This window comes from Ascaphus truei, chromosome 5 (assembly GCF_040206685.1).
Source record: "Ascaphus truei isolate aAscTru1 chromosome 5, aAscTru1.hap1, whole genome shotgun sequence".
In the NCBI taxonomy this organism is placed as follows: Eukaryota; Metazoa; Chordata; class Amphibia; order Anura; family Ascaphidae; genus Ascaphus; species Ascaphus truei.
Window position 1 is genome coordinate 79,528,117 of NC_134487.1, and position 24,377 is coordinate 79,552,493.

The 24,377-nt window shown below is 42.0% G+C and overlaps 1 protein-coding gene across 1 annotated transcript; it reads right to left on the reverse strand.

Moving 5' to 3' along the window:
* Nucleotides 1–1,229: 1,229 nt before the first annotated feature.
* Nucleotides 1,230–24,329, reverse strand: ZCRB1 (zinc finger CCHC-type and RNA binding motif containing 1). The gene is made up of 8 exons (XM_075600092.1): nt 24,210–24,329; nt 9,662–9,748; nt 9,523–9,551; nt 8,410–8,521; nt 8,211–8,318; nt 6,456–6,568; nt 6,271–6,346; nt 1,230–1,689 (listed from the first exon to the last, which is right to left on the reverse strand). Exons 2-8 carry the CDS (start codon nt 9,743–9,745, stop codon nt 1,558–1,560), a joined length of 654 nt encoding a protein of 217 aa, XP_075456207.1. The 5' UTR covers nt 9,746–9,748; nt 24,210–24,329; the 3' UTR covers nt 1,230–1,557.
* Nucleotides 24,330–24,377: the final 48 nt, after the last annotated feature.

The window sequence follows — 24,377 nt, forward strand, 5'->3', positions numbered from 1 at the left end:
TAATTATTGTCCCTTGGACTAGTGAGGAAAGAGCCCCTACCAATTTTCCATTTAGTACAGGTATATTACACTTCAGTGTCAGTCTGCACATCACCCTCCAAGTGTAGGTGAATTTATAAGGCTGACAGAAAGAATTATATGTAAGTTTTATTATATTCACAATAGGGAATTTGTGCACCCACAGTTTACCGCTATAGTAAAGTAACTATGATACTGGCTTTAGCCAGCTTTTAATTGCACAACTCCCAAAAGCATATGCTTTATTTAACCCCTTCAGGGCTTACTCAAAAGTTTCACTAGTCCAAGGGACAATAATTACATATATTCAGTGTAGGTACCTGCAATTCGGTTATGCCTTGATGTTGGCTGCAGGCTTATAATGCTTTGGCCAAAGGGTTTAACTAAATAACCCTTATTCATGAGATCACTATTTCATTTTAGCCTAATTAGTAGGAGCGCAGGAATCGTTCTTTTTGTTTTTCTATATGTAAGGCCTATCTTTTTACCAGGTGTTGTGTGTGTAATTTAGGTGTGTAATGTAGTAGGTCCTTTCATTCTACTGGATATAGATCCGATGTGGTCTTTCTCCCTCCTAATAGAGGTAAATGAGAATTTTAATCCTAATAGAGGTATATTGGTATTTTATTTGGTAGTGTTAGGACTTGTGAATGGATGTTTGCCTTGTCGTGACTCGCAAGTTTACAACGCTTTGGCCAAAGGGTTAAACTAAATGACCCTTTTTCAAGAGAATATATAAGTATTTTACTGTGTATTTCTGTCATGTTTGATGTAGCATTGGGCTTCTCTGTCGTCTGTTGTCTATCTTTTAACCAGCAGCAAACTTCTATAGTGAGGAGCGCTGTAATATTTACAGTCTTTCATAATAAAATATAAGCATAATGAAGTACAAAGTCATTTTTGCAACATTTGCTTAGTTGGAATCTTTTTTGTGGGTGGACACATCCCACTTATTATCACTGGCTATCCAACAGATGGTCCTATGGAACTTTGCCGCAAATGTATTCACAACATACATTGCCACAACAATGGCTTTGTCTGGTCTTACTATAAAATGCCTTTAATAGAATCCCAATTTTTAGTTGTAACCTCTTTAATGGAAGGGGACCCGCATTGCCCCTCTGGTACTGAAGGCCGTAGGTAAGTAATGGTAAAATTATAGCATAATTTGCTGGGTAGAATTGCCATCTAATAATTCAACTTTCCAAAGGTTCTGGTATTTCCATGTAACTTTAATGTAAAGCAATATATGCAATAAATGTACACACATCGTACTTACTATACCTAATGCAAACTATTTTCTGACTAGACAAAAAAAATGTTTTAGATATAAATCAATTACATTTCTTCAGTAACAAGACAAAAACCCATGAGTCCAATCCTGCAGTCACTTAAAAATAACAAAGTACTGTATCCAAAGCTTTGTTGGCGTCTTATTACGCAATTCATCAAGCCCCGGTGGAAATGTGCAAAAACTTCTTCTTGTTGAGATCTGGGCAGCAGAACAAAGTCACAGGTGATAACAGTATTGTGATCAACTCAGTCACTAAGTTCTTCTTCATCACTGAAATAAGCACTTTTTTTAATTCTTGGTCGCCTTGAATCATAGGACATTGAACCTTCACCTGTGTTCGGTCTGAATTTGTTCTTCTCTTGATCAATTCTTGCTTGCTGTAATACAGTGCAGATAATACAAAGAGAGTGTGTCATTAATTTGTAAAACTACAAAGCAGAACATCTACATTCAAACAAAGTATCAATGTCCCTGTAGAATAATTAATGTTGTTGTTTTTAAAGCTGCATTTCCCCCACCACCTTCAAAAAGGATCTCTCTCAAAAGTGATCTCAAATGCAATTCCCTTTCAGGCAGATTATTATCCTTATTTATTTGTCCTCTTGCCTGAAGAAGCGTGTTCACGTGATCCACCCCACCAAGCAGCACAGAGCTGTTTTCTATGCATATATCATAGAAACTATATCACAAACTTTTCCTGAGCCTCTCCGATAAGGCTCATTGAATCTCCTAGCCCAGTATGTATACCCTATAGTTTTTACAAAGCTATGAAGGAATATTTTCGGAGCAGCAATTTAGAAAATTATTTTTCTTAGTTATGTGTTTACATCAACAACTTGATAAAGGACTTTTTGAAACCACAGCTGCATTCAATCGGAACCCCTTTAGTCTACATCTGCGTAGCCCCAAAGGCGGACAGCCTTTGGTGCAGCTGAAGGTTGTGAGCCGTTTGCTGATGTTAAAGCTGCTCTAGTTTCAGATTGAAACTCACCAGCCCTTTTATCCTATGTACCCAATTTTCCAACTCCAACTGTCCATTAAGTGTCTGTGAATTGACTGTATAACACTGTTCTTTTAACGTTAACCATGTATCTGTCATCATAACTGTGCCCAGGACAAACTTGAAAACGAGAGGCAACTCTCAATGTATTACTTCCTGATAAAACATTTGTTATAAATAAACTTAATAGTCTACTGCAGCGGTGCGCAAACTGGGGGGCACAAAATAATTCAGGGGGGCGCGGGCGTTGCAGGGGTCCCGTGCTCTTCCCCCAAGGCATTTAAATTAATGCCGGGAGATCGCGTGAGGCCTCTGCAACTACACTTACCTTCTCTTTGGCGTTGCGTCGCCATGGCAACACGGCGTCAAATGACGCCGCGGGGTCATGTGACGTCTCATTGGCATGGCAACGTGATGTCACCCCGCGATGTCATTTGATGCTGGGAGCCGGTAAGGGAGGGGGGGGGGGGGGCGCGAGCAGGGAGGGAAGCTGGAAGGGGGGGGGGGGCGTGAGCAGGAAAGATTGCAAAGACCTGGTCTACTGTGTGGTGCAATTGATGATTTACAACCCCCAAGGTTCAAGAGGGTGGTGATAACATTAAACATGACTGCTACTAAATCCAAAGCTGCTGTAGACTTTAAATAACAGATGTAACATTCCAAAAATAAATGTAAACAAAATAAATGTGATGTTTTATTTTCTGAAATTAAATTACTGCCAAGTAATCTCATTAAGATATTATTTGACTAGTCCCAATAACTTCATAATTATGCACACAGGCCATACTGTGAAATGTCCTTTTTGTTTTTTTGTTTTTATTTCCCCACAACAACAGAACTGCTAAAGTATTTATCATATGGCTCTGCCAGATGGCTATTTTTTTTTTTAACATTAATATCTTATAACACCTTTAAAATATTAACGTTGTACAACTTGGTGTTACTGGTGGCATCGTATAGGAACAAACATATGTATATAAAAAGAGAAACAAGAGAGTGCGCGCGCCATAGCGTAACAAAGTAAATATAAATACTGTATTTGTTTTTACTTTGTTACGCTATGGAGCGCGCGCTCTCTTGTTAGATTTGCTTCTGGGTGTGATTTCATCCATTTCAGAGCTGCCAGTCTCCGGTAGCGCAAGTCTATTTGGACTGGGTTATTAAAAGCCTTGTTAACCCTTTGAACTATGGGGCTAATTTGAATCCCCTTTCTTCCTTAGATGGACTGTGTTTTTCCGCTTCTACACTTGAAATTATGACTTTTTGATTTTATTGACAAATTATACATTGTGTATCACTGTATTTATACATTGAATATATATATTTGCTCTTTGCACTTCTGTTTGGGCACATTCCTTTTTTTATATTATATTCACTCTGGGTTATTTATCACTCTTTGGCGCTGTCTTTTTTCTTCCTTTTGTTTAAAACATATGTATATGTGTATATCAAGTGATCACTAATTTGTTCGCTGCAAATTACAATGCGAACATAGAAGAAAACTAATTAAAAAGAAGACAAAAAATTATTGATATCAAAACCCTCAAGAATAACAGTAGAGAATTTTAACCAGAGCTGAGAAATCGCTTCAACTTGCTCGAAATTAATGGGGACACTTTAACAAACAATTATGAAGATTGTACTGTGATTGAAAGCGCAGAAAAAACTGGAGGAATCGCTAACAAAAAACAGGATAAGAAAAGATCTTATGAGACAAAGTAATTACTGAGCAGACGGCAAGAAATAAAGTAATCACAAGGCGCAAGACTAATAACTGAATATGCAGAGCTGTGCAAGACAAACAACAAACATGTAACTGAAGATGTAAGACAATGTAACTATGATATGGCAAAGAAGACTATTGAAGATAACAAAAGCTTAAAAAGATGCTGTAGGAGCGACTTGTGATTGGCAAGAAGCAAATCATTGCACTCAAACAAGAGGAAGGATCAACAATAAAAGACCATGCAGATATAAAGGGAGTTGAGGACTTCTACATGAAATTGCACAAGAACACAGAAAAAACAGGACATAATCCAGCAGAGGAAGAGTGACAAGAAACCACCAATGTGCCATGTGTCTTTCCTGAAGAAGCGGCAAAACCAATAAAATCCATGAAGAATGAGAAGGCTTCACTAATCGACTGCAACAGACACTGGACTTTACCCAGCCTAGAGAACAGGCAGGATTTTGCAGTAGATACAAAACAATGGACCACATCCAAGTTGTACAAGAAGTAATTTCCTGAAGTAATCAATACTTTCTACCACTCAGTTTAAGATTCTAGATTACCTAAAAGCCTTTGATTCTGTCTACACCTCAGTGTTCAAGAATAGTATATTGATTTTCTAAGAAACATTTACGGAATGTCACACCATCCATTACATGTACAGATTACATAAAGATACAAGGAAAATAAGGATCAGCAAGATTGCGACAGGAAGACACCATGTCACCAAAGTTTTCACAGCAACACTTGAATTGTGAATACTGGAGTCAACTACGACTTGCAGGTAACAAGAAAGTGGGCCTCCATATTAATCTCAGAAGTGCGATTGAACAAATGTGTCAACTCTGCAAAGATCAAAATAAATGGAATAGAACTAAAAGAAGAAGTCGAAGACCATGTGTACCTTGGACGGCAAGTAACAATTGATGGGAACCCTTTGAATGAAATAAATAGAAGAATGAATATGGGATGGAGCACATTTGGAAGAAATAAGATAATCTTACAAGGGAACCTTCCACTGTGCTCCAAGAGGAATATTTTCGACAAGTTAAACTTGAATACTAAATGTTCAATAATTTAGAAATTTTAGACAACTCAAAGACCTAATGGAGAGATGTATGCTGAGTATTAGCCGAAGAGACAGGAAAGAGAATGAATCGGTTCGAAATCAAACAAGTCTGCGACATCATCATAAGGTTGAAGAAATTAAAATGCCAGTGGGCCGGACATATGAAAAGAAATAACCATCGTTGAACAAAGATAGTACTCGACTGCATTTCCAGGGAACTTAAAAGACCAAGACGATGATCAAAAGTAAGATGGGAGGATGAAATCAGAAAAGTTCTTGGAGAACATGGAGAAAAAAAATCACAACCAACTTATAGGTTGTGGCCCTGCTGCAGTTTTCTCCATGTGTAGTGTGAGTTAACTTTTTATTTTCACTGATGTCTGACTTGCTTCTATAAATCAATGTTGCTCCGATTTACTGGACGGATAGCAAAGCGGTTGCCTTGGGTTCCGCGCCTTCGGTGGGCCCCGTGCTCCCTCCTCCTGTTGGCACCGGGACCCAACTTACGTCCGACAGGAGAAGAGGGGAGAGCTGGAGGAGGGAGCAAGGGCCAGTGTCTTATCTTACCCTCTCTGGAGCGGCCTTGTCACCCCTCCTCCTGCAGCGTCCCATTGTCATGGAGACCCGACGTCACATACCGCCATAACGTTGTAACGCTGCCAGAGGGGTGACGCTGGCTGGAGGAGATGGGGCCACGCTGCCAGCATGCCGACTTGGGACCCGCAAGAGGTATGGCCGGCCCTGTGCTTAGCATATTTTAAGACCAGCTCCTATTGACTCTACATCGGGTCGTTTAGAAATAGCAACCAATATTTGTGTGATTACATCTCAACTAAAATCAGGTCCTTTGCAATACTAAAATAAACATAAGGGAAGTTGATAAAAGGGTTTTAACCTTTGAATAGGCTGATATTTTGTATTCCTTGTATATTATGTTGTCATTTATATGAACAATTATTATTTACATTCAATTATTATATTAAATGACAAAGATATAACAATTATGACAACAGGTGAACAGATACATGCAATCAATGTCTTACCACTGGTATTAATAAGCCCACTATCAGTCTATGCTTGGGTAAGCCTACAAACTATTTATTGTAATTCGAATATCAAGGACATTTTTACATCTTAAAAAACAAAAATCTGTTTTGTACCTGGAAAGCTATAGCTTGACTGAGGCTATCAAGAGCTGGGTCTTCACCTTCATCTTCGCTTTGTTCCTCTTCATGACTGAAAGTAAAAATGATGAATATGCATAGACTGGATAATGTAAGGGAACAAACACTATACTGTTTATAATTAATATAACACAGATAAACTGGGATTTTACAATCCTTACATTTCTTCTTCTTGTTCAGCAAGTTTTTTCCTTTTCTTCTTTTCTTTCTTTTGTGGAGGTTCTCGTTCTCCTAGCATATTTTTGGGACAAGCATAACTCAGGTGTCCTGTGTCCTTCAAGGAAGAAAAAAAACGGAGTATAAACTATTGGTAACAATTAAAATGTGTTTCTGAACCACTTTGAGATAGAGATATATATCTATATCTACACACAAAATGAATTTTTTTTAAAGTACCGTAAGCCGAATCTGCAGAATAAAAAGGCACAATTATTTCTAGTTAAAAATAAAAAAATGGTAAAACTAAGATATTATACACAGAAATTGGTAACTGGTACCAATGACACATAAAGGCCTGCAAGTCAACTGACCTCCTTATTCAATATACTGTGAAGTCACTTGTGTGTGCACTCACAGTCCCATTAATTTGAACAGAGCTGAACTCCAGCAATGAGAAGTGGCATCACAGCATACTGACTAGGGCCTTCAAGGTATGATTTTGTCAAGGAATTTCCGTTTGTTTCAGGAATTATACTCGTTAACATCTCTATCCCAAGACTGCAGAGTTTGGTACACACTAGATGTTTAAAAAGGTAACTGATAGCACTAGAGCATTTGAAGCAAGTTAAGCATTTAGACAGATACGTTTTGTCAGAAGCGAGATAAAGTTAGAAGGCAAACACAAGACAGGTGTAACATTTCCACCAGATTCGGCGTTTAATTAAGAATTAGGTTTATTAAAGTGGCAGGCTAGAGAAAAAAAGAAAACGAGCACACAGTACAATTTCTGATTACCTACAGTAGTACTCAATTGCACTGTTTTTTCACAATAGTAGTTTATTTTATTTAGCCTGTGTGTGTGGGTTACAAAGCTTTATACCGTATACTGTAGTCTGAAACTGCGGACAAGCAGCTGTTAATACAGTACCATGAGGCTCTGATCTGTTTGGGGTGATATTGTCTAAACGAAATATAATGCAATTTTGAAGAGTGTGATGATACAATGTTTGGCTTAATGCTGCCGCATGTTCATGATTACGTGTGAACTTTCTATAAGAAAGATTATTTTGTTTGGCATCGTTCATTATCAAGAGAATTTTTCACCACCTCTGACTTAATACTTTTTTTTTTTTGACACACCTGTAAAGGGTGAAGCACGAACACAAAGTGGTTTGAGACATCCCACTGAAATATGTAAATCATGTCATTTCTTCCATTCAGTCTCAAGCGGACACACATGGGGTGTAATTGGCAAAGTGCCTTGATACACAATCTATAAAACGTAATATGTTAGTTTTGAAATATGCTATTTTCATGCCGTATTGCTCTAACATTCTCTTTATATGTTAACACAAATGTGTTGCACATGCACTTTAATCTCTAGGTGTATCATGACTTAGATTGTAAGCTCTCCTTTTCCTAAAGTCTACCTTTATGTATTAAGCGCTTATTCGTATTATGTCACGTGTATTACTGCTGTAAATCTCTATGTACATTGATGGCGCTATATAAATAAAGATATACATACATACATACCAGAATATCATATAATTCTCTGTGGTGTGAAAGCAGCTTAAATCTCCGTGTCTTCAATTATAAAACCGAATGTTCAGTGAGCCGAGAAGACATTCGTTTGCGTAGTATTTTATAATTCTAGTTATTTATTTCACAGTAGTCCTTTTCAAACACGGAAAAATGATTACAAAATCTGCTAATAAAAAGCACACGGATAGTCCTAGAGGATTTGCTTTACTCACCCCGCACTCATAACATCTGGACTTGTCAGTGTAATTACGCCTCCGGATGAATTCAGCTGCTCTCCCATTGTCTACAGCAATGCTGGCTTTTATTACCCTGCCAAACAGCTACATGAAAGGCACAAATTACCCTACAGTTCTCTCCGAGATGATTAGTGTGTCAGAGAAAAGGGATTTTTTTTTTTTATTGGAAACATACTTGTTTGTTGTTGAGAGCTCGAACGCAATTCTGTGCGGGTTCCTTATCTAAATATAAAACAAATGCGACCCCTTTACTCCTCCGAGAATCTTTGTCCTTCAAAATGGTGACTCTGAAATATATAGAAATAAAACAACTCTATATTGTAATAACATTCGCTGTTGTACAGTAGTCATTATCTGCACTCCAGTTTTCAATCAAATGTACAATGTAACACAAATGAATAACAACATTTATGGTATTTGTGTATATTCACAGAAAAAAGGTGAGAGATGAGAAGAAAGTAAAGAAGGATAAAGGGCCCGGGAGGATCCTACAACCTTGTATGCAAATACCAGGAGACCTATATAAAGCCATCATTTGTGCCCACTTGTTTTTTCCTCTAGGTGACTGTGTGCAATGTAGATAGTTACTACAGTTAACTCTGCTGAAATGCCAGTATGGTGTCACATCAGCAGCAGATAACCAAACCAATACTTTGTTTGCAAATCATACAAATATCCACCAGCATCAGATATTTTTACATTTTATTTATAATTTATGTAGCCAAAGATTAACCATGAATATGACATACTTCATCAATCTAACTCCCTGTCAATAATAAAATATGTAACTTAAAGCAGCAGTACACGTTGCTCGCCATTTTGTTTGTTTGATCTCTTCCTGCTCTTTCCAAAACGGGTTTTATTGTTACAATTTGGCGCTTCGTACAGAAGATGTTTGAAGTTTTAAGGGGCTTATTCTATATCAGTAGAAGCAGCTGATCAGGCCGTTTTCGGCCACAAAATCCCCCATGAGAAATTTTGACCGAAAACTCCCAAATTGCCCGTCTCAACATATAGAATAAGCCTCAAATTGTCTCCTAAGTTAAAATGACGTTCTTCCCAAGGCCCATTACAGTCTAACGGTTACGATGGTAAACTGGGAAGCTAAGAGATTAAGAAATTAGGTTTAAGACTAGTATATTTATAGTGTTTTGTTTACAGTGCAGGGCTTGCCCAGGGGGCAAGATACAAACATTATATGAATTAAACTCATATTGGCATTGGGAGATTTGTTTTAATATTGTCAGTCGGCAGCTCAACACGCTGGAATAAAATGCACCCAACTTACTTGACTACTTTTCCATACTTAGAAAAAATCTGCAAGAAACATGGAAGAGAGAAACCGTGTTAGAATCTCCTTTGCACAATATAGAGCCCACGCCGTGTGTCAGGAAGGCTACCTGGGGAGCCTGTGAACAAGTACATACCCTGTGCAAATCATTGTTGGTAAGCGAGAAGGGCAGATTGGACACGTACACGGTGCTTTTACTAGGCGCTAGCCCTCCGCTCATTTTCTTAAAAAGAAAAAAATATTAACAAGATTAGCAAATGCAATATATATATATATATATATATATATATATATATATACAGGCATACCCCGCATTAACGTACGCAATGGGACCGGAGCATGTATGTAAAGCGAAAATATACTTAAAGTGAAGCACTACCTTTTTCCCACTTATCGATGCATGTTCTGTACTGCAATCGTCATATACGTGCATAAGTGATGTAAATAACACATGTGTAACAGGCTCTATAGTCTCCCCGCTTGCGCACAGCTTCGGTACAGGTAGGGAGCCGGTATTGCTGTTCAGGACGTGCTGACAGGCGCATGCGTGAGCTGCCGTTTGCCTATTGAGCGAGATGTACTTACTCGCGAGTGTACTTAAAGTGAGTGTCCTTAAACCGGGGTATGCCTGTATATATATATTTATATATATATATATATATATATATAAACATATTATACTTAGATTGTAAGCTCTCCGGGGCAGGGATTTCCTTTCCTGTCTGATTTTGTTTGTTGCACTTATTGTATAATAATTCCCTGTGTTTTATCTTTTGTAAAGCGCAGAGTACACTGTTGGAACTAAATGAACAAAGATATATCTACCTAATATGCACGTTTATAAATGTTTATGCAGCTTGAAATCATACAAAAAATTTTTTTTATAGAACAGCACTGGTCTCCTAAAAATGTCTTTATTATTTCAGATGTTTTCATAATTTCACAAAACACACATACATACACACACACACACACACACACACATCTGTACCGTGTTAGCCGAGCTTAATAATCAAAAATAAATACTTGATACTGTTCACTGATGCAAGCCCTGGTCCAACATTGATACCCTCGGGGACGAGGGCCGATGCGCCCTTCCCGCCACAATCCCTTTCCCCCCCCCTCTTTTTCCCCATGTCGTTTCCAACTATCCCACCCGTCCCTCGTCCTCCCCTCTCTTTTCACTACTGAAAATAGAAAAAAAGGTTTATTGTGTGTCTCAGAATACCTCACTGCCATGTGCCTGTATTTTGCAACGATTTGTCATGCTATGCTGTGAATGTTATATCAATATCTTCATGTAAGTGCTTTAAAAGACACCAATAAAGGAAAAAAATATTAAAAAAAAAAAAAACAGTGCATCCTGGAATGTATCTGTGACTGAAGCGTATCCCTCCTCCCTGTACTGTATGCGTATCACGGGAGACCAGGTCTTTTAACACCTTTATACCCGGGATCATATGATTGAGCAAAGCAAGGAGGTAAAATAAATTGTCATTTATTCCACAAAATGACACACACACACACACACACACACACACACACACACACACACACACACACACACACACACACACACACACACACACACACACACACACACACACACACACACACACACACACACACACACTTCAACAATTACACTCAAAATACACTTACTGGGATGGGGGCAAATGAAATAATTTGTTTCCAGAACGAAATGTTGAAAAATAAAATCTTTAAGAGCAATTTCCCAGGAGCGGGAGTTGCTCGTGAAACGGCTTGAAACTGTCCTCGGTCAGTGGTGCAAGTTGCCACCGCTATGTACTTCGACAGAGCTGCTTCCTTCGGTCTGCCACCACGGTAATGGTACTTGGAATCTTGGTACCTTACGAAGTCTTTGATTAATCTTAGAGAACTGATTCCTGATGGACTGCAGGAATTCTTATAGAGTTCAGAAGCCTATACCTAACAAGTGCAGCCAATCTCTCTGTGGGAATAACTTTTCCCATCTATCCTAGAGTTGCCAATACTTCACAAACCTGGCAGAGGGAGCTTCTCATTCCACTAAGGGCATGTGCCAACCTAGCACCTTTGCCTCTTAGCATATGAGACTCAGCCCCTCTACCTGGCGACAGTAAGTCTGGGCTGGCCACCATTTGCCAAACTGCCCGGACTTTACACTAGGATGGGAGTACTTGAGGAATCCCTCCCCAACTGACAACTTAGGGACATTGAGCCCTTTCAACTCTGGGCTTGTACAGACATTGTGGCATCAAGCCAGCGGGATGCCTTAGAAGTCCGGAGCTGTACATCCTCAGCTCATTTATAGCGAGTCACTACGCATACTAAGTGGGGGCTACAATAAATTAGTGTTTCCCGGTCCCCGGTGATCTGAATGCAATCCCAAATGTGCCTATCATGTCTAATAAACTATTTGATGGGGACTTTCATTCATCAATTTTTATAAAAAGTTATAAAAATTACACTATGGTTGTTTTACATGTTCCTATCTGAACTATGCGCACAGCAAGTTTCAGAGCGCTAGGAGCTTTCTAACAAAAGTTAGCACACAGCCGCTTTTATTCCTTAAGCGCTGAACTTAAAAACATTTTTACTCTCGCCACCTTATACCTGGTGGGAGAGACTGCAAACCCCTACACTGGGTTCTGGGGGTTTGAGCATATACCGGGGGACCCTGGAATGTGATTTGCCCCTGCCCGGTCTTAGGCCTCGGCCAGGCTCCCTGCTGGCGTGCTGAGGCGCGCTGAGGCTCAGGGAAAGCGGGTGCTTTCCCTGGCTTTGCGGTTGCTTACCGCACGCGCTGTCAGGGGGCCGTCAGGGGGCGGGCCAGTGACATCACGGAGCTGGTTCGCCCTCATTGGGCGAACCGCTCACGTGACCGGCTTGTCGCGCCGGCAATATGGGGAATTTTAAATTCCCTAAAGACCTACGCTTCCGGAAGCGTAGGCGAGCCCCTACTAAAGCCGCTCTAATTGCGGCTGTAGGGGCTCAGTGCTGAGCGGGAGCACGCCTCAGCACGCTTCCGCCAGCAAGCAGGGAACATGGCAGAGGCCTTACTGTTCTGGTCTGTGCTGAAGCAAGGAGATCTGGCAATGAACCGCTACCTGCTTCCTAGGGAGGATTTTGTCCGGTGGGCTGTGTCTTCAAGTCTCCAAGAATCTGGTAGGATTCCTGGGTACATTATTTTGGGTAACCAGCAAGTCTGACCCCCTTCTACCCAAACACACCCTGACAACATTTTATCGTAAACTCCTCCCTGAAACTCATGCCCTGTGAATCTCCGCTGGTTGGCACTCCCGGAACAGTAAAACACATACATCTTTATTGAAATACAGTGCACATGCCATACCTGGGTTGCAGAGCTAACACTTCGAACTCCCCAATATGGCTCAGGGGCACCCGGCCGGGGTTAATACCTTTATTATTGGCCTGGGTACCCCCTCACCGTCACAATGCGATTTATGACATGAGGTGTTAAATGGTCCCTGAATGTTAGTGATGTAAGAGAGTATGAGTGTGTATGTTTGTATGTAAATATAAATTTATAAAAGCGCCTACAGTGTATACAGCGTTTTACAAAAGGTGTGTGTGGAGTGGGAGTGTATAACAATGGTGTGGGATAGTGAGCACAGGAGGGAGGGATTTTTTTTTACATGCACGCACAAACGCACGCACACATGCACGCACACACGCACACACAATGTTTTACCAGGAAGTAATACATTGAGAGTTACCTCTCGTTTTCAAGTATGTCCTGGGCGTAAAGTCATGATGACAAATAATACATGGTTACAAATACATATTTACAGAAGTGAGTAAGGCTATACATTATATACAAGACATAGCATGGACAATTAGAGATAATATATATTATAGGCGTATTTAACAGTTACAGACACACAAATATACGTCGCTGCACCAGACCAACAAACATAGAACCACAAATTACCTGGTGCAAGGGGGAAACAAATAGGAACCACACAAATAATCAGAAGATTATATACAGCCCCCTGTAGTTGCACTCAAAGTAAATGACAAAAGAGTTGTGATGTCAATGACGGTATATGGCAATGAATAGCCAAATCCTAGTATAGGATACACAGACAAAATGGTCGCACTACTAACTAAAAATAACAAAACTTTAATAATCTATGCTATAAAAACCGACGAAACACAATAAAAAATGCATACAAGTGCATCTTTAAAAATCCCCAAATGTGTAGGGTAACGGTACTTATTGAACACAATGTGTTCCAAATAGCTGTATAGTGATCCAAACTGCTATATAACAGGCTGCAGACTAATGCATAAAGGTATACACAACAGACTGGGTATTGCAGTATAGGGATACACCTGGTAGGGCCTCTATAGGTACACACTGTGTGTGAGAGGGATGGGTTAATCTACTCCCTAGACCGTCTCAATAAGGTCACAGCTGTTAGGAGAACCTAACAAAACCCATAACCCAAACAGCGTATCCCCAGCAAAACCAATTCCAGCCGCAGGGTAAGTGACACCAGCAGCGGGAGCAGGAGAAAGGGACCCGCAGTATGTAAATGCACCCAACAGTGAAAAATACACCTCAGCGCAGTATGTACTGCTACATGTGCTTAGTGATGGTAATATAACCAGATGAAATACAGTCACGGTGCATAGAGGATACATAGAACTGCCCGCATAGTTCGTATAGCATACAGTTCAAACACACCACTAGTATAAACTAGAGTATCCCTGTAGTGTGTAAAGCGGGTCCCTGTAAGGCACAATACGACCTGATAAATGAGTGTCTCCTGCAGCCTGTGAACTCCGTATTCAGTTGGGAGCTGCCGTTACTCCAAAGACACGGTTCGCGCATGCGTCAGCGTCATGACGTGACGGCGTTTCCCCTATACTGCAATACCCAGTCTGTTGTGTATACCTTTATGCATTAGTCTGCAGCCTGTTATATAGCAGTTTGGATCACTATACAGCTATTTGGAATACATTGTGTTCAATAAGTACCGTTACCCTACACATTTGGGGATTTTTATCGATGCACTTGTATGCATTTTTTATTGTGTTTCGTCGGTTTTTATAGCATAGATTATTAAAGTTTTGTTATTTTTAGTTAGTAGTGCGGATATTTTGTCTGTGTATCCTATACTAGGATTTGGCTATTCATTGCCATATACCTTCATTGACATCACAACTCTTTTGTCATTTACTTTGAGTGCAACTACAGGGGGCTGTATATAATCTTCTGATTATTTGTGTGGTTCCTTTAACAGTTACAGACCAGATTAAAATGTGAGACAGCTTTAATTTTGAAAGAATTTAGACTGGTGGTGGCTGTGAGAGTCTCCGGTAGATTGTTCCAGTTTTGGGGTGCACGGTAAGAAGAGGAGCGGCGGATACTTTGCTGAACCTTGGGAATATGAACAGTCTTTTGGAATCAGCTCTCAGATGATAATTGCTGCATGTGGTAGGGGTGAGGAGCTTGTGCAGGTAGACGGGTAGCTTGCCCAGAAAGTATTTGAAGGCAAGACAGGAGAGATGAACTTTGCGCCTAGACTCAAGTGATGATATATATAACAAATATATAATCACCGCGCTTCTCCATGTAAGGAGCATGCAGCTGGCATACAAATGTGAAAAACAGAAAGTGAATCCCTGCGCTTCTCCCTTTGGGAAAGCAATAAATGGGGAATATATATATATGGTGTAAAAATCTATAAGATAAAAGAGACTTTTGGTTTACATCCTTTGATCAAATAATGCCAAGCCTGCTAACCACGTCAAGGTAAGGCCGCGCGTATAGTGCCCACGACAGGTCACGTCACCCATCGCCGTCGCCGCTTGTGAAAGGAATATTTCACTTTGAGGCGGCGTCGCGGGCGCACTGGCATTTGATTGGTTCGGGGGCTATCACATGAGGAGACAGCCCTTGAAAAATCAAATATTGCCAGCTACCAAAATTCGCGACGCCGCTCAGTCACATTGTCCCTGTCGCGCTTACTATAAGCGCACGTAGTTGCAGCAATGCATTTGTTTTTGGGCGGCGGCGGCGCCGTCGCGGGCACTATACGCTCGGCCTAAGTCTCAATAGCAGGTCCCTATGCAAAATCCATACTAATGTTATGTGACAAAGGATGTAAACCAAAAGTCTCCTTTATCTTATACATTTTTGCACCATATGTATATATTCCCCATTTAAGTACATAAATGCAACAGGTTCCTAAATTAATTTTTATCAAAGACCAGGCATTGAAAATTTGCACTACCATCAATTTCCATTAACAATTGATAATGGCCACACAGACTTAATAAATAACACTAATAATATCCGTTTTGCATTTACCGGGCTGTGTTTAAGAAGTTACATCTTTGACATATTTCCAGCAGCAAAACTGGGACAGTACTTATACAAAAATAAAGGAAAACGACTTACTTAACTCATATTACTTTCGGCAATATAAACAGAATTTTTTTAAATAATGTAGAAAAAAAAAAAGGGTAAATTGTGGTTGCTCGAAGCACCAAGTCACAGTAATGCGGAGTTATAATCATGCACACAAGGTCTTCCTCCCCTCCATGAGCAGAGAGAGAGTGGGACCACGGACAATTGCTCCAATTACCACCAAATTGATGGGGAACAAAATGCAGCAGTACTCCCCAATTAAATTAAATAAATTATAAACCAATTAAAAAAAACATTGGCACAAATAACTAGAGATGGGCGAATTCGCCCAAATCCGTTTCCCGGATTTTCTTGCATTTGCCCCCAAAATATGTTTCGCAGTGTAAAATCCGCAAACAGATTTGGCCGATTTTAATCCGCGCAGATTCATCAAAAATGCCATTGAATCCGATCCACGGATTCTCAAAAATCTGGCAAAGGATTGCTGAATCTGCAGAGTGTATTGGCAATACTTAAAAATACGCAAAACGCAAAATTGCCCTTTTTAAGATTGATCCGCTGAAATCCACGGACCAAAGAAACCGGCCGATGCAAATCCGCCAAAAAAATGTGCCCATCTTTACAAATAATATTGCCAACATCTCTTAAGCCTCACTCTCACGCTCGTTCCCCCCCCCCCCCTGCCGCTGTCCCCCCTCTCGTCCCTTTCTCCTGTCGCTGTCCCCCTCGTGGCTCTCTCCCGCCGCTGTCCCCTTCTCTTGTGTCTCACTCCAGCCGCTGTCCCCTTCTCGTGCCTCGCTCCCGCTCTGTCCCCCTCTCTCGTGCCTCACTCCCGGCGCTGTCCCCCTCTTGTGCCTCGCACCTGGCGCTGTCCCCCTCTCTTGTGACAGTGAGGAGAATATGTGCGCAACCAGAGTAAACCTCAAAATGTATATAAATGTGACAGAAACTTCAAGTGCAAATGCCAATACCCTTAAATTCACAACTGTGAATACAGATGAAACAAAGGGGTTAACCGGCGCCAAAGAGGGTAAATACCAGTCCTGTTGTGACAGTCCAAATACAGTCCTTGGGATGATGAATGGTGATGATTCTCACCTCAGCAGTGCATATGTGAAAAAAGAGAAAGAGAAATAATAGTGCAGTAAATCAACACAGGGGGGGGGGGGTGATCACAGATATTGACAAAAAACAACAAACAAGACATACAAACATATAACACTAGCACGGCCTAAATATTAATAAAAAGCATATTTATTGATGTGGAAATGTGCATAAACCGCATCCGGAGGGGTAAAATTGCAACCCTACTCACAAAATGCTGGAAAGGTACAGGCAGATCTGCTGTATGCAGCTGGGCTCTCAAGATGGCGACCGGAGCACTTGTGCTGGCGTCCACACGTGACTAGGAAGCCAGGCAGATGACTCAGATGACGAGGCCTCTGGGCGGACTAACAGGGAAGTTTCAAGTTTTTAGAGTGTTCCAGTGTGGTGAAGTCTGCAGTTCCAAAGGAGAAACTCTGCAGTCTCCAACTAGTGTTTTGAACCGAGGTACGGCGATATTGCGGCTGCTGATGAGGACTGGAGGACTGGAGTCCTGTGAGCCGGTGGAGAATACACAACGGGGGTGACGTCACGTCCGCCCAGAGGCCTCGTCATCTGAGTCATCTGCCTGGCTTCCTAGTCACGTGTGGACGCCAGCACAAGTGCTCCGGTCGCCATCTTGAGAGCCCAGCTGCATACAGCAGATCTGCCTGTACCTTTCCAGCATTTTGTGAGTAGGGTTGCAATTTTACCCCTCCGGATGCGGTTTATGCACATTTCCACATCAATAAATATGCTTTTTATTAATATTTAGGCCGTGCTAGTGTTATATGTTTGTATGTCTTGTTTGTTGTTTTTTGTCAATATCTGTGATCACCCCCCCCCCCCCCTGTGTTGATTTACTGCACTATTATTTCTCTTTCTCTTTTTTCACATATGCACTGCTGAGGTGAGAATCATCACCATTCATCATCCCAAGGACTGTATTTGGACTGTCACAACAGGACTGGTATTTACCCTCTTTGGCGCCGGTTAACCCCTTTGTTTCATCTGTTTCCCTGACTGGTTGTACCACCAGTCATTCACCTGGCTGCCTGAACATTTATTCATCAGTATCCCTAGCGCTGTTTTGCACCTATTTCTTTTTTCTACAACTGTGAATACAGAAATATAAAACACATACAAAACCGTGTAAAAAAATCGGGGAGCGTCTGCAGCTGTAAACCGGAGGTGGCTCAACACCCCCAAAACACTAGAGAGACAAAAACAAAAAGAAACAGGGCAATACGCTCATAGTGAAGTATAGCAAAACAAAATTGTATTGAAAAAAGGGGTAAATAGTCTGTGTACATAAAGATGGTAGATCATAAGCATGTCATGTGATTATCACATGTGTTACCGAACGCCGGATCAGGACACTGGTCAGGAGCAGGACCCTCAGATGAACGGTCACAGGTCGTCTTGGGACGGCGTGTTCTCCCTCACAAGCAGCACTAGTAATCCAATCCGGAACATGCGTCTCATCAGGGGAGTTTCCCACAACAGGTGTAGAAGAAAGTTCCACAGTAAAGAGAAATAATACTCTTTATGCTGGTAAAGTCCAACAGTGAACCTCGATCAGTGTTGGTAAGTCCACGGAATCATGCGATCCCAAATGCAATAAAGTTCATAAGACAAAACAGTATTGCTATAGTAGATGCCAGAAGCTCCACACTAACACTGCAACACTGCAGTAATCAGCGTCGTCGCAGCTGTTAGAACTGCTTGTGGGCGGTTCATCAATGAAGTGTACCACTTGAATAGCCACACACACACACACACACACACACACACACACACACACACACACACACACACACGAAGTGTAGGGGCTACAGAGTGGCTACAAAAGCTAAAATTAACAGAAACAATAAAAACAATTATCCTAAGCGTTTTGTAGCTGTAATGCTACTTCTTAAGAAGTAGCATTACAGCTACGAAACGTGTAGGATAATTGGTATGCTTCATTGATGAACTGCCCACAAGCGGTTTTAACAGCTGCGACGACGCCGTCCCAAGACCACCTGTGACCGTTCATCTGAGGGTCCTGCCCTGCAGATGACCAGTGTCCTGATCCGGCAACATGTGATAATCACATGACATGCTTCTGATCTAGAATGGGCACTCTGAACACCTGAAGGGTGATATGATGGACACGTTAAAACTTATACTTTATTATCCAAATTAAAATAGTGGGTATTAAAACGATAATTAAACGCTCCGATCCTATAAGTATGAATACTCAGTTAGGTGTTCTGGATCAAACTCAAATACACTGCACTTAAACACTAAATTGTGTACTGCAGTATGAACAGGTGGGTGTGATAGACCACTGTTCAGTGTGAACCAGGGTGCCGCTAAAGAACTCTAATGTGTGTGCTAGTATAGAGACCCTGAGATGATAATATATAGCAAATTGACATGAAGAGGTGGACCCTAGTCAGGTCTGCCAGTGTGCTGAATGACAGGGTATCTGACTAGATAATGCAGGTCCAGGCCATGTAGTTATGACATAATGATGTGAAGTCAAGTTGCTAAAGGTGTAAATGACCTGAATATCAGGGTCTAAACAGCCTAGCTCAGTTCCACTGGGTGTATGATAAACCCTAGGTAAGGTGAAGCTGAGTTAAAGGGATCTTAAAAATTGGTCCCATTCCAACTAAATGTGGAAGTTAAAATACTAGATATACACACTTAATGCACAAGTAGCACTGAACAGGCAAAACCTCATCCCCTTTGTATTTGCCTTGAGGAAGCGGCTACGCGAAACGCGCGCGTCGGCAGATGGGTGCACGCGCAAGACTCACATGCCTACCCGCGAGTCAGCAGGCGGCAGTGTTCGCCAGTAACTGCTGCGTGCTATTTATCAAAGGAGTCTCCCACACTGATCGGATGATCTAAAGGGAGCTCAGCTAACCAGGAGCTGTTACTCGATCTGTCATACAGTAGCAGTAAGCTGTATATTATTACACCGTTACTATGTTCGCATACCTTTTACCTCTCATATAGTACTGATCCTTTAGAGACCAGCTCTGACAACAGAGCTGGTGTTGGGTCAGTACCGTTTACCATACAGATACTAATCACCTTTTGGATTTCTGTAACGCAACCATAGTATCTGCAGACTTGTCTCCACCTGAGGGGTTTCTGAACAGACTCTACACTGAGTTTTTGCCTGTTCAGTGTTATCATCTCAGGGTCTCTATACTAGCACACACTAATACAGTACAGTTCTTTAGCGGCACCCTGGTTCACACTGAACAGTGGTCTATCACACCCACCTGTTTATACTGCAGTACACAATTTAGTGTTTAAATGCAGTGTATTTGAGTTTGATCCAGAACACCTAACTGAGTGAGTGTTCATATTTATAGGATCGGAGCGTTTAATTATCGTTTTAATACCCACTATTTTAATTTGGATAATAAAGTATACGTTTTAACGTGTCCATCATATCACCCTTCAGGTGTTCAGAGTGCCCATTCTAGGTTTCTGCTCTTTGTTCGTCTGATTACTGATACCTACCTAGGGAGCACCTACACCAACCGCCTTCAGACAGCTGCGGGGGTTCACCTATTTGTCTATGCTTATGATCTACAAATTTTATGAACACAGAATACTTACCCCTTTTTTCAATACAATTTTGTTTTGATATACTTCACTATGAGCGTATTGCGCTGTTTCTTTTTGTTTTTGTCCCCCTCTCTTGTGCCTCGCACCCGCCACTGTCACCCTCTCGTGCCTTGCACCAGGCGCTGCCCCCCTCTCGTGCCTCGCTCCCGCCGCTGTCTCCCTCTTTTGTGCCTCTCTCCCACCATTGTCCCCTTCTCTTGTGCCTCGCACCCGGCGCTTTCCCTCCACCCTCGTGCCTCGCACCTGTTGCTGCTTCTCTCTGTTTCCTTGTTCCCGCCACTGTAACCCTGCTTGTGCCTCGCTCCAGCAGCTGTCCCCCTCTCGTGCCTCGCTCTGTTCCCCTCTCGTGCCTCGCACCCGCTGCTGTTTCTCTGTTTCCTTGCACCCGGCACTGTCCCCCTCTCTTGTGCCTCGCACCCGGCACTGTCCCCCCTCTTGTGCCTCGCACCCGCCAGTGTTCAACTCTCTTGTGCCTCGATCCCGCCGCTGTCCCCCTTTTTTGTGCCTCGCACCCGGCGCTGTCCCCCTCTCTTGTGCCTCGCACCCGGTGCTGTCCCCTTCTCTTGTGCACATATAGAACACAACGCTCACCAAAATTAGAGTAAATGAGTTAATGAGGGTGCCTAAATTGCCTAGGTTGGCAACGGGTGCTACCTATGTGCTTAAATTGATATCATATTATCAAAAAAAGAGTGACTGGTAACCAAATCACCCTCCAAAAAGAAGCACATTAGTGGTGCCCACCAAGGCAGTTAAAACTTAACATTTAATAATATAAGATAATATAGCTCTACACTTGCTTATTGTTATTATAAAGTGTGTATTGTCAAATAAACAATAAAATACAGGAAGAAACCTTGTCCGTGTATATGTATAAAGGATATTCAGATATACATGCAATGTATTGTGTGTTGTCCTTATTTGCTACAATGAGGTTCTTGTAGGATGCTACCAGAAAGAGCAATGAGTCTGTGGTGGCTATTTATCTATAAAAGCCATGAATGGCATGACGCAGCTCTAACATCACTGCATAATATTACTGCTGATCTAATGAGAATCCACAGACCCTTGCAATCTAAATATATGCAGTCTTGCACTTGACAAACTGTTCCCACTATATGAAGTACAGTAGTTGTATCTGGACACAGTTGTTGTGAGTAATCCTATAATATAGTAGGATGTACAACCAATAAGAAGATGTTATGTAAAGTGGGCAACTAGGAGTTGCTACAATGAGGTTCTTGTAGAATGCTAACAGATGGAGCAACGAGTCTGTGGTAGCTATCTATCTATAAAAGCCATGAATAACATGACGCAGCTCTAACATCACTGTATAATATTAATGCTTATCTAATATGAATCCACAGACCCTTGCAATCTAAATATATGCAGTCTTACACTTGACAAACTATTGCCACTGTAATGAGTGCAGTAGTTGAATCTGACCACAGTCTTGCACTTGACAGACTATTACCACTATAATGAGTGCAGTAGTTGTGTCTGACCACAGTTGTTATAAGTAATCCTGTACTGTATTTGGATGTACAAACAGTGACAAGAGGTTATGTGCACAACCAATATTCTGAAGATCACATGTCAAGGTATGCAATAAATTGATATGTATATTTGAGAAAGTTCAATGTATACTCTCTCTGTGTGTAGCATAAACACTCCCAACACCCTATGCAGCGTGCACTAATACAAGTGTAGACAGCACACACAAGCACGATTGTGTTAAATACACAGATAGAAGCAATCCTCACAATGTTACAATGTTCTCATAAGCAAAGATTCATTGTGGACAAACGGCACTTCCCTGTAATGACGTCAGCATGTCACATGCCCTACGCGTTTCTCTTCTGGGCGGAGCTTCGCCAGGGGCGGGTAATCCTATGGTATAGGATTACTCACAACAACTGTGTCCAGATACAACTACTGCACTTCATATAGTGGGAACAGTTTGTCAAGTGCAAGACTGCATATATTTAGATTGTAAGGGTCTGTGGATTCTCATTAGATCAGCATTAATATTATGCAGTGATGTTAGAGCTGCGTCATGTCATTCATGGCTTTTATAGATAAATAGACACAACAGACTCATTGCTCTATCTGGTAGCATCCCACAAGAACCTCATTGTAGCAAATAAGGACAACACACAATACATTGCATGTATATCTGAATATCATTTATACATATACACGGACAAGGTTTCTTACTGTATTTTATTGTTTATTTGACAATACACACTTTATAATATCAATAAGCAAGTGTAGAGCTATATTATCTTATATTATTAAATGTTAAGTTTTAACAGCCTTGGTGTGCACCACTAATGTGCTTCTTTTTGGAGGGTGATTTGGTTACCAGTCACTCTTTTTTTGATAATATGACCCCATCTCTTGTGCCTCGCACCCGGCGCTTTCCCCCTCTCATGCCTCGCACCCGGCGCTGTAACCTCTCATGCCTTGCACCCAGCGCTGTCCCCCTCTCGTGCCTCGCACCCGGCGCTGTCCCCCTCTCGTGCCTCGCACCCGGCGCTGTCCCCCTCTCGTGCCTTGCTTCTGCTGGTGTCCCCCTTCCTTGTGCCTCGCTCCCGCCGCTGTCCCCCTCTTGTGCCTCTCCCGCCGCTGACCCCCTTCTTGTGAATCACACCCGGCGCTTCCCCCCTCTTATACCTCGCACCCGTTGCTGTCCCCCCTCTCATGCCTCGCTCCAGCCGCTGTCCCCCTCTCATGTCTCGCTCTGTCCTCCTCTTTCACGCTTCGCTCCTGCTCTGTCCTCTCTCTCATGCCTCGCCTCCACCACTGTCCCCCTCTCTCGGGCATCGCCCTGCCATTATCTCCCTCTCGTGTCTTGCTCCGTACCCCACACCGTGCTGAGTGACCTGTCAGTCACTGTGACCAGCAACAGTGCAACCTATCTTGCTTTAAACAGGATAGATTGCAATGTTGCTGGTAGCAAAGGTGACTTTGACAGCCAGGCCAGCCAATACTGTGCTGCAGACCAAGGCATGAGAGAAGGACAGAGACAGGGTCAGAACGGGTGCGAGGCGGACAGCGGCAGGAGCGAAGCACAAGAGGGAACAGTGCTCCTCTACCATTTCCCTTCATATTGAATCCTAGCTGGGACAAAAACCTTTCCTTGGGCATAACGAAGCCACTACAGCACAGGGGCCCGTGGAGTGCCAGACCCCATAATGTGGTGACCAAATGGTTAAACACTAGGTGACATCACTTAGGAAACCAAGTTGTGTTTTGCGCTGTGTATTCTGTATACACAGTAAAACACTGTGTATTTTGGGTCCATACAATTGTTAAACAGACATAAGCACCAATGTGCTTTACATAGTCAGGAATATGAAGACATAGTTGGACCTCTCCAGGCCACTCACTTCAAAGCTTCCTTCTGTTCATGTGTGGCGAGTAAACATATTTAACCCGTTCACCGCCTAGAGAGGCCAGCTACACATTGCCCCCCTTTGGCAGCAAGGGGATTAAAAGGTCACTCCCCCTCCCAACCAAGTGATAGCAAAGCGTTTTATTTATGAAATAGAAACGAACTCACAGTGGCGGTGCGCTTCAGACACACTCAGGTGAATGCTCCGGCTGCTGCTCTGCCTTGCACCTTTATCTCTCCGGCCTCCGTACTGTTAGCTTCCTGTGGCGGTGACCCAATCACAAGAGCCTAAGATGTCACCTGGCTACAGGGAGCGAGCTGGGACAAACCTAACGC

What these genes read in the sequence shown, in the direction of transcription:
- ZCRB1 (XM_075600092.1), bottom strand. Translation starts at nt 9,745, where the DNA reads ATGAGCGGAGGGCTAGCGCCTAGTAAAAGCACCGTGTACGTGTCCAAT. An exon ending in AAGTATGGAAAAGTAGTCAA is followed by an intron (nt 8,522 to 9,522) that starts GTAAGTTGGGTG and finishes TATATATTTCAG; the next exon opens with AGTCACCATTTTGAAGGACA. An exon ending in GTCAAGCTATAGCTTTCCAG is followed by an intron (nt 1,690 to 6,270) that starts GTACAAAACAGA and finishes ACTGTATTACAG; the next exon opens with CAAGCAAGAATTGATCAAGA.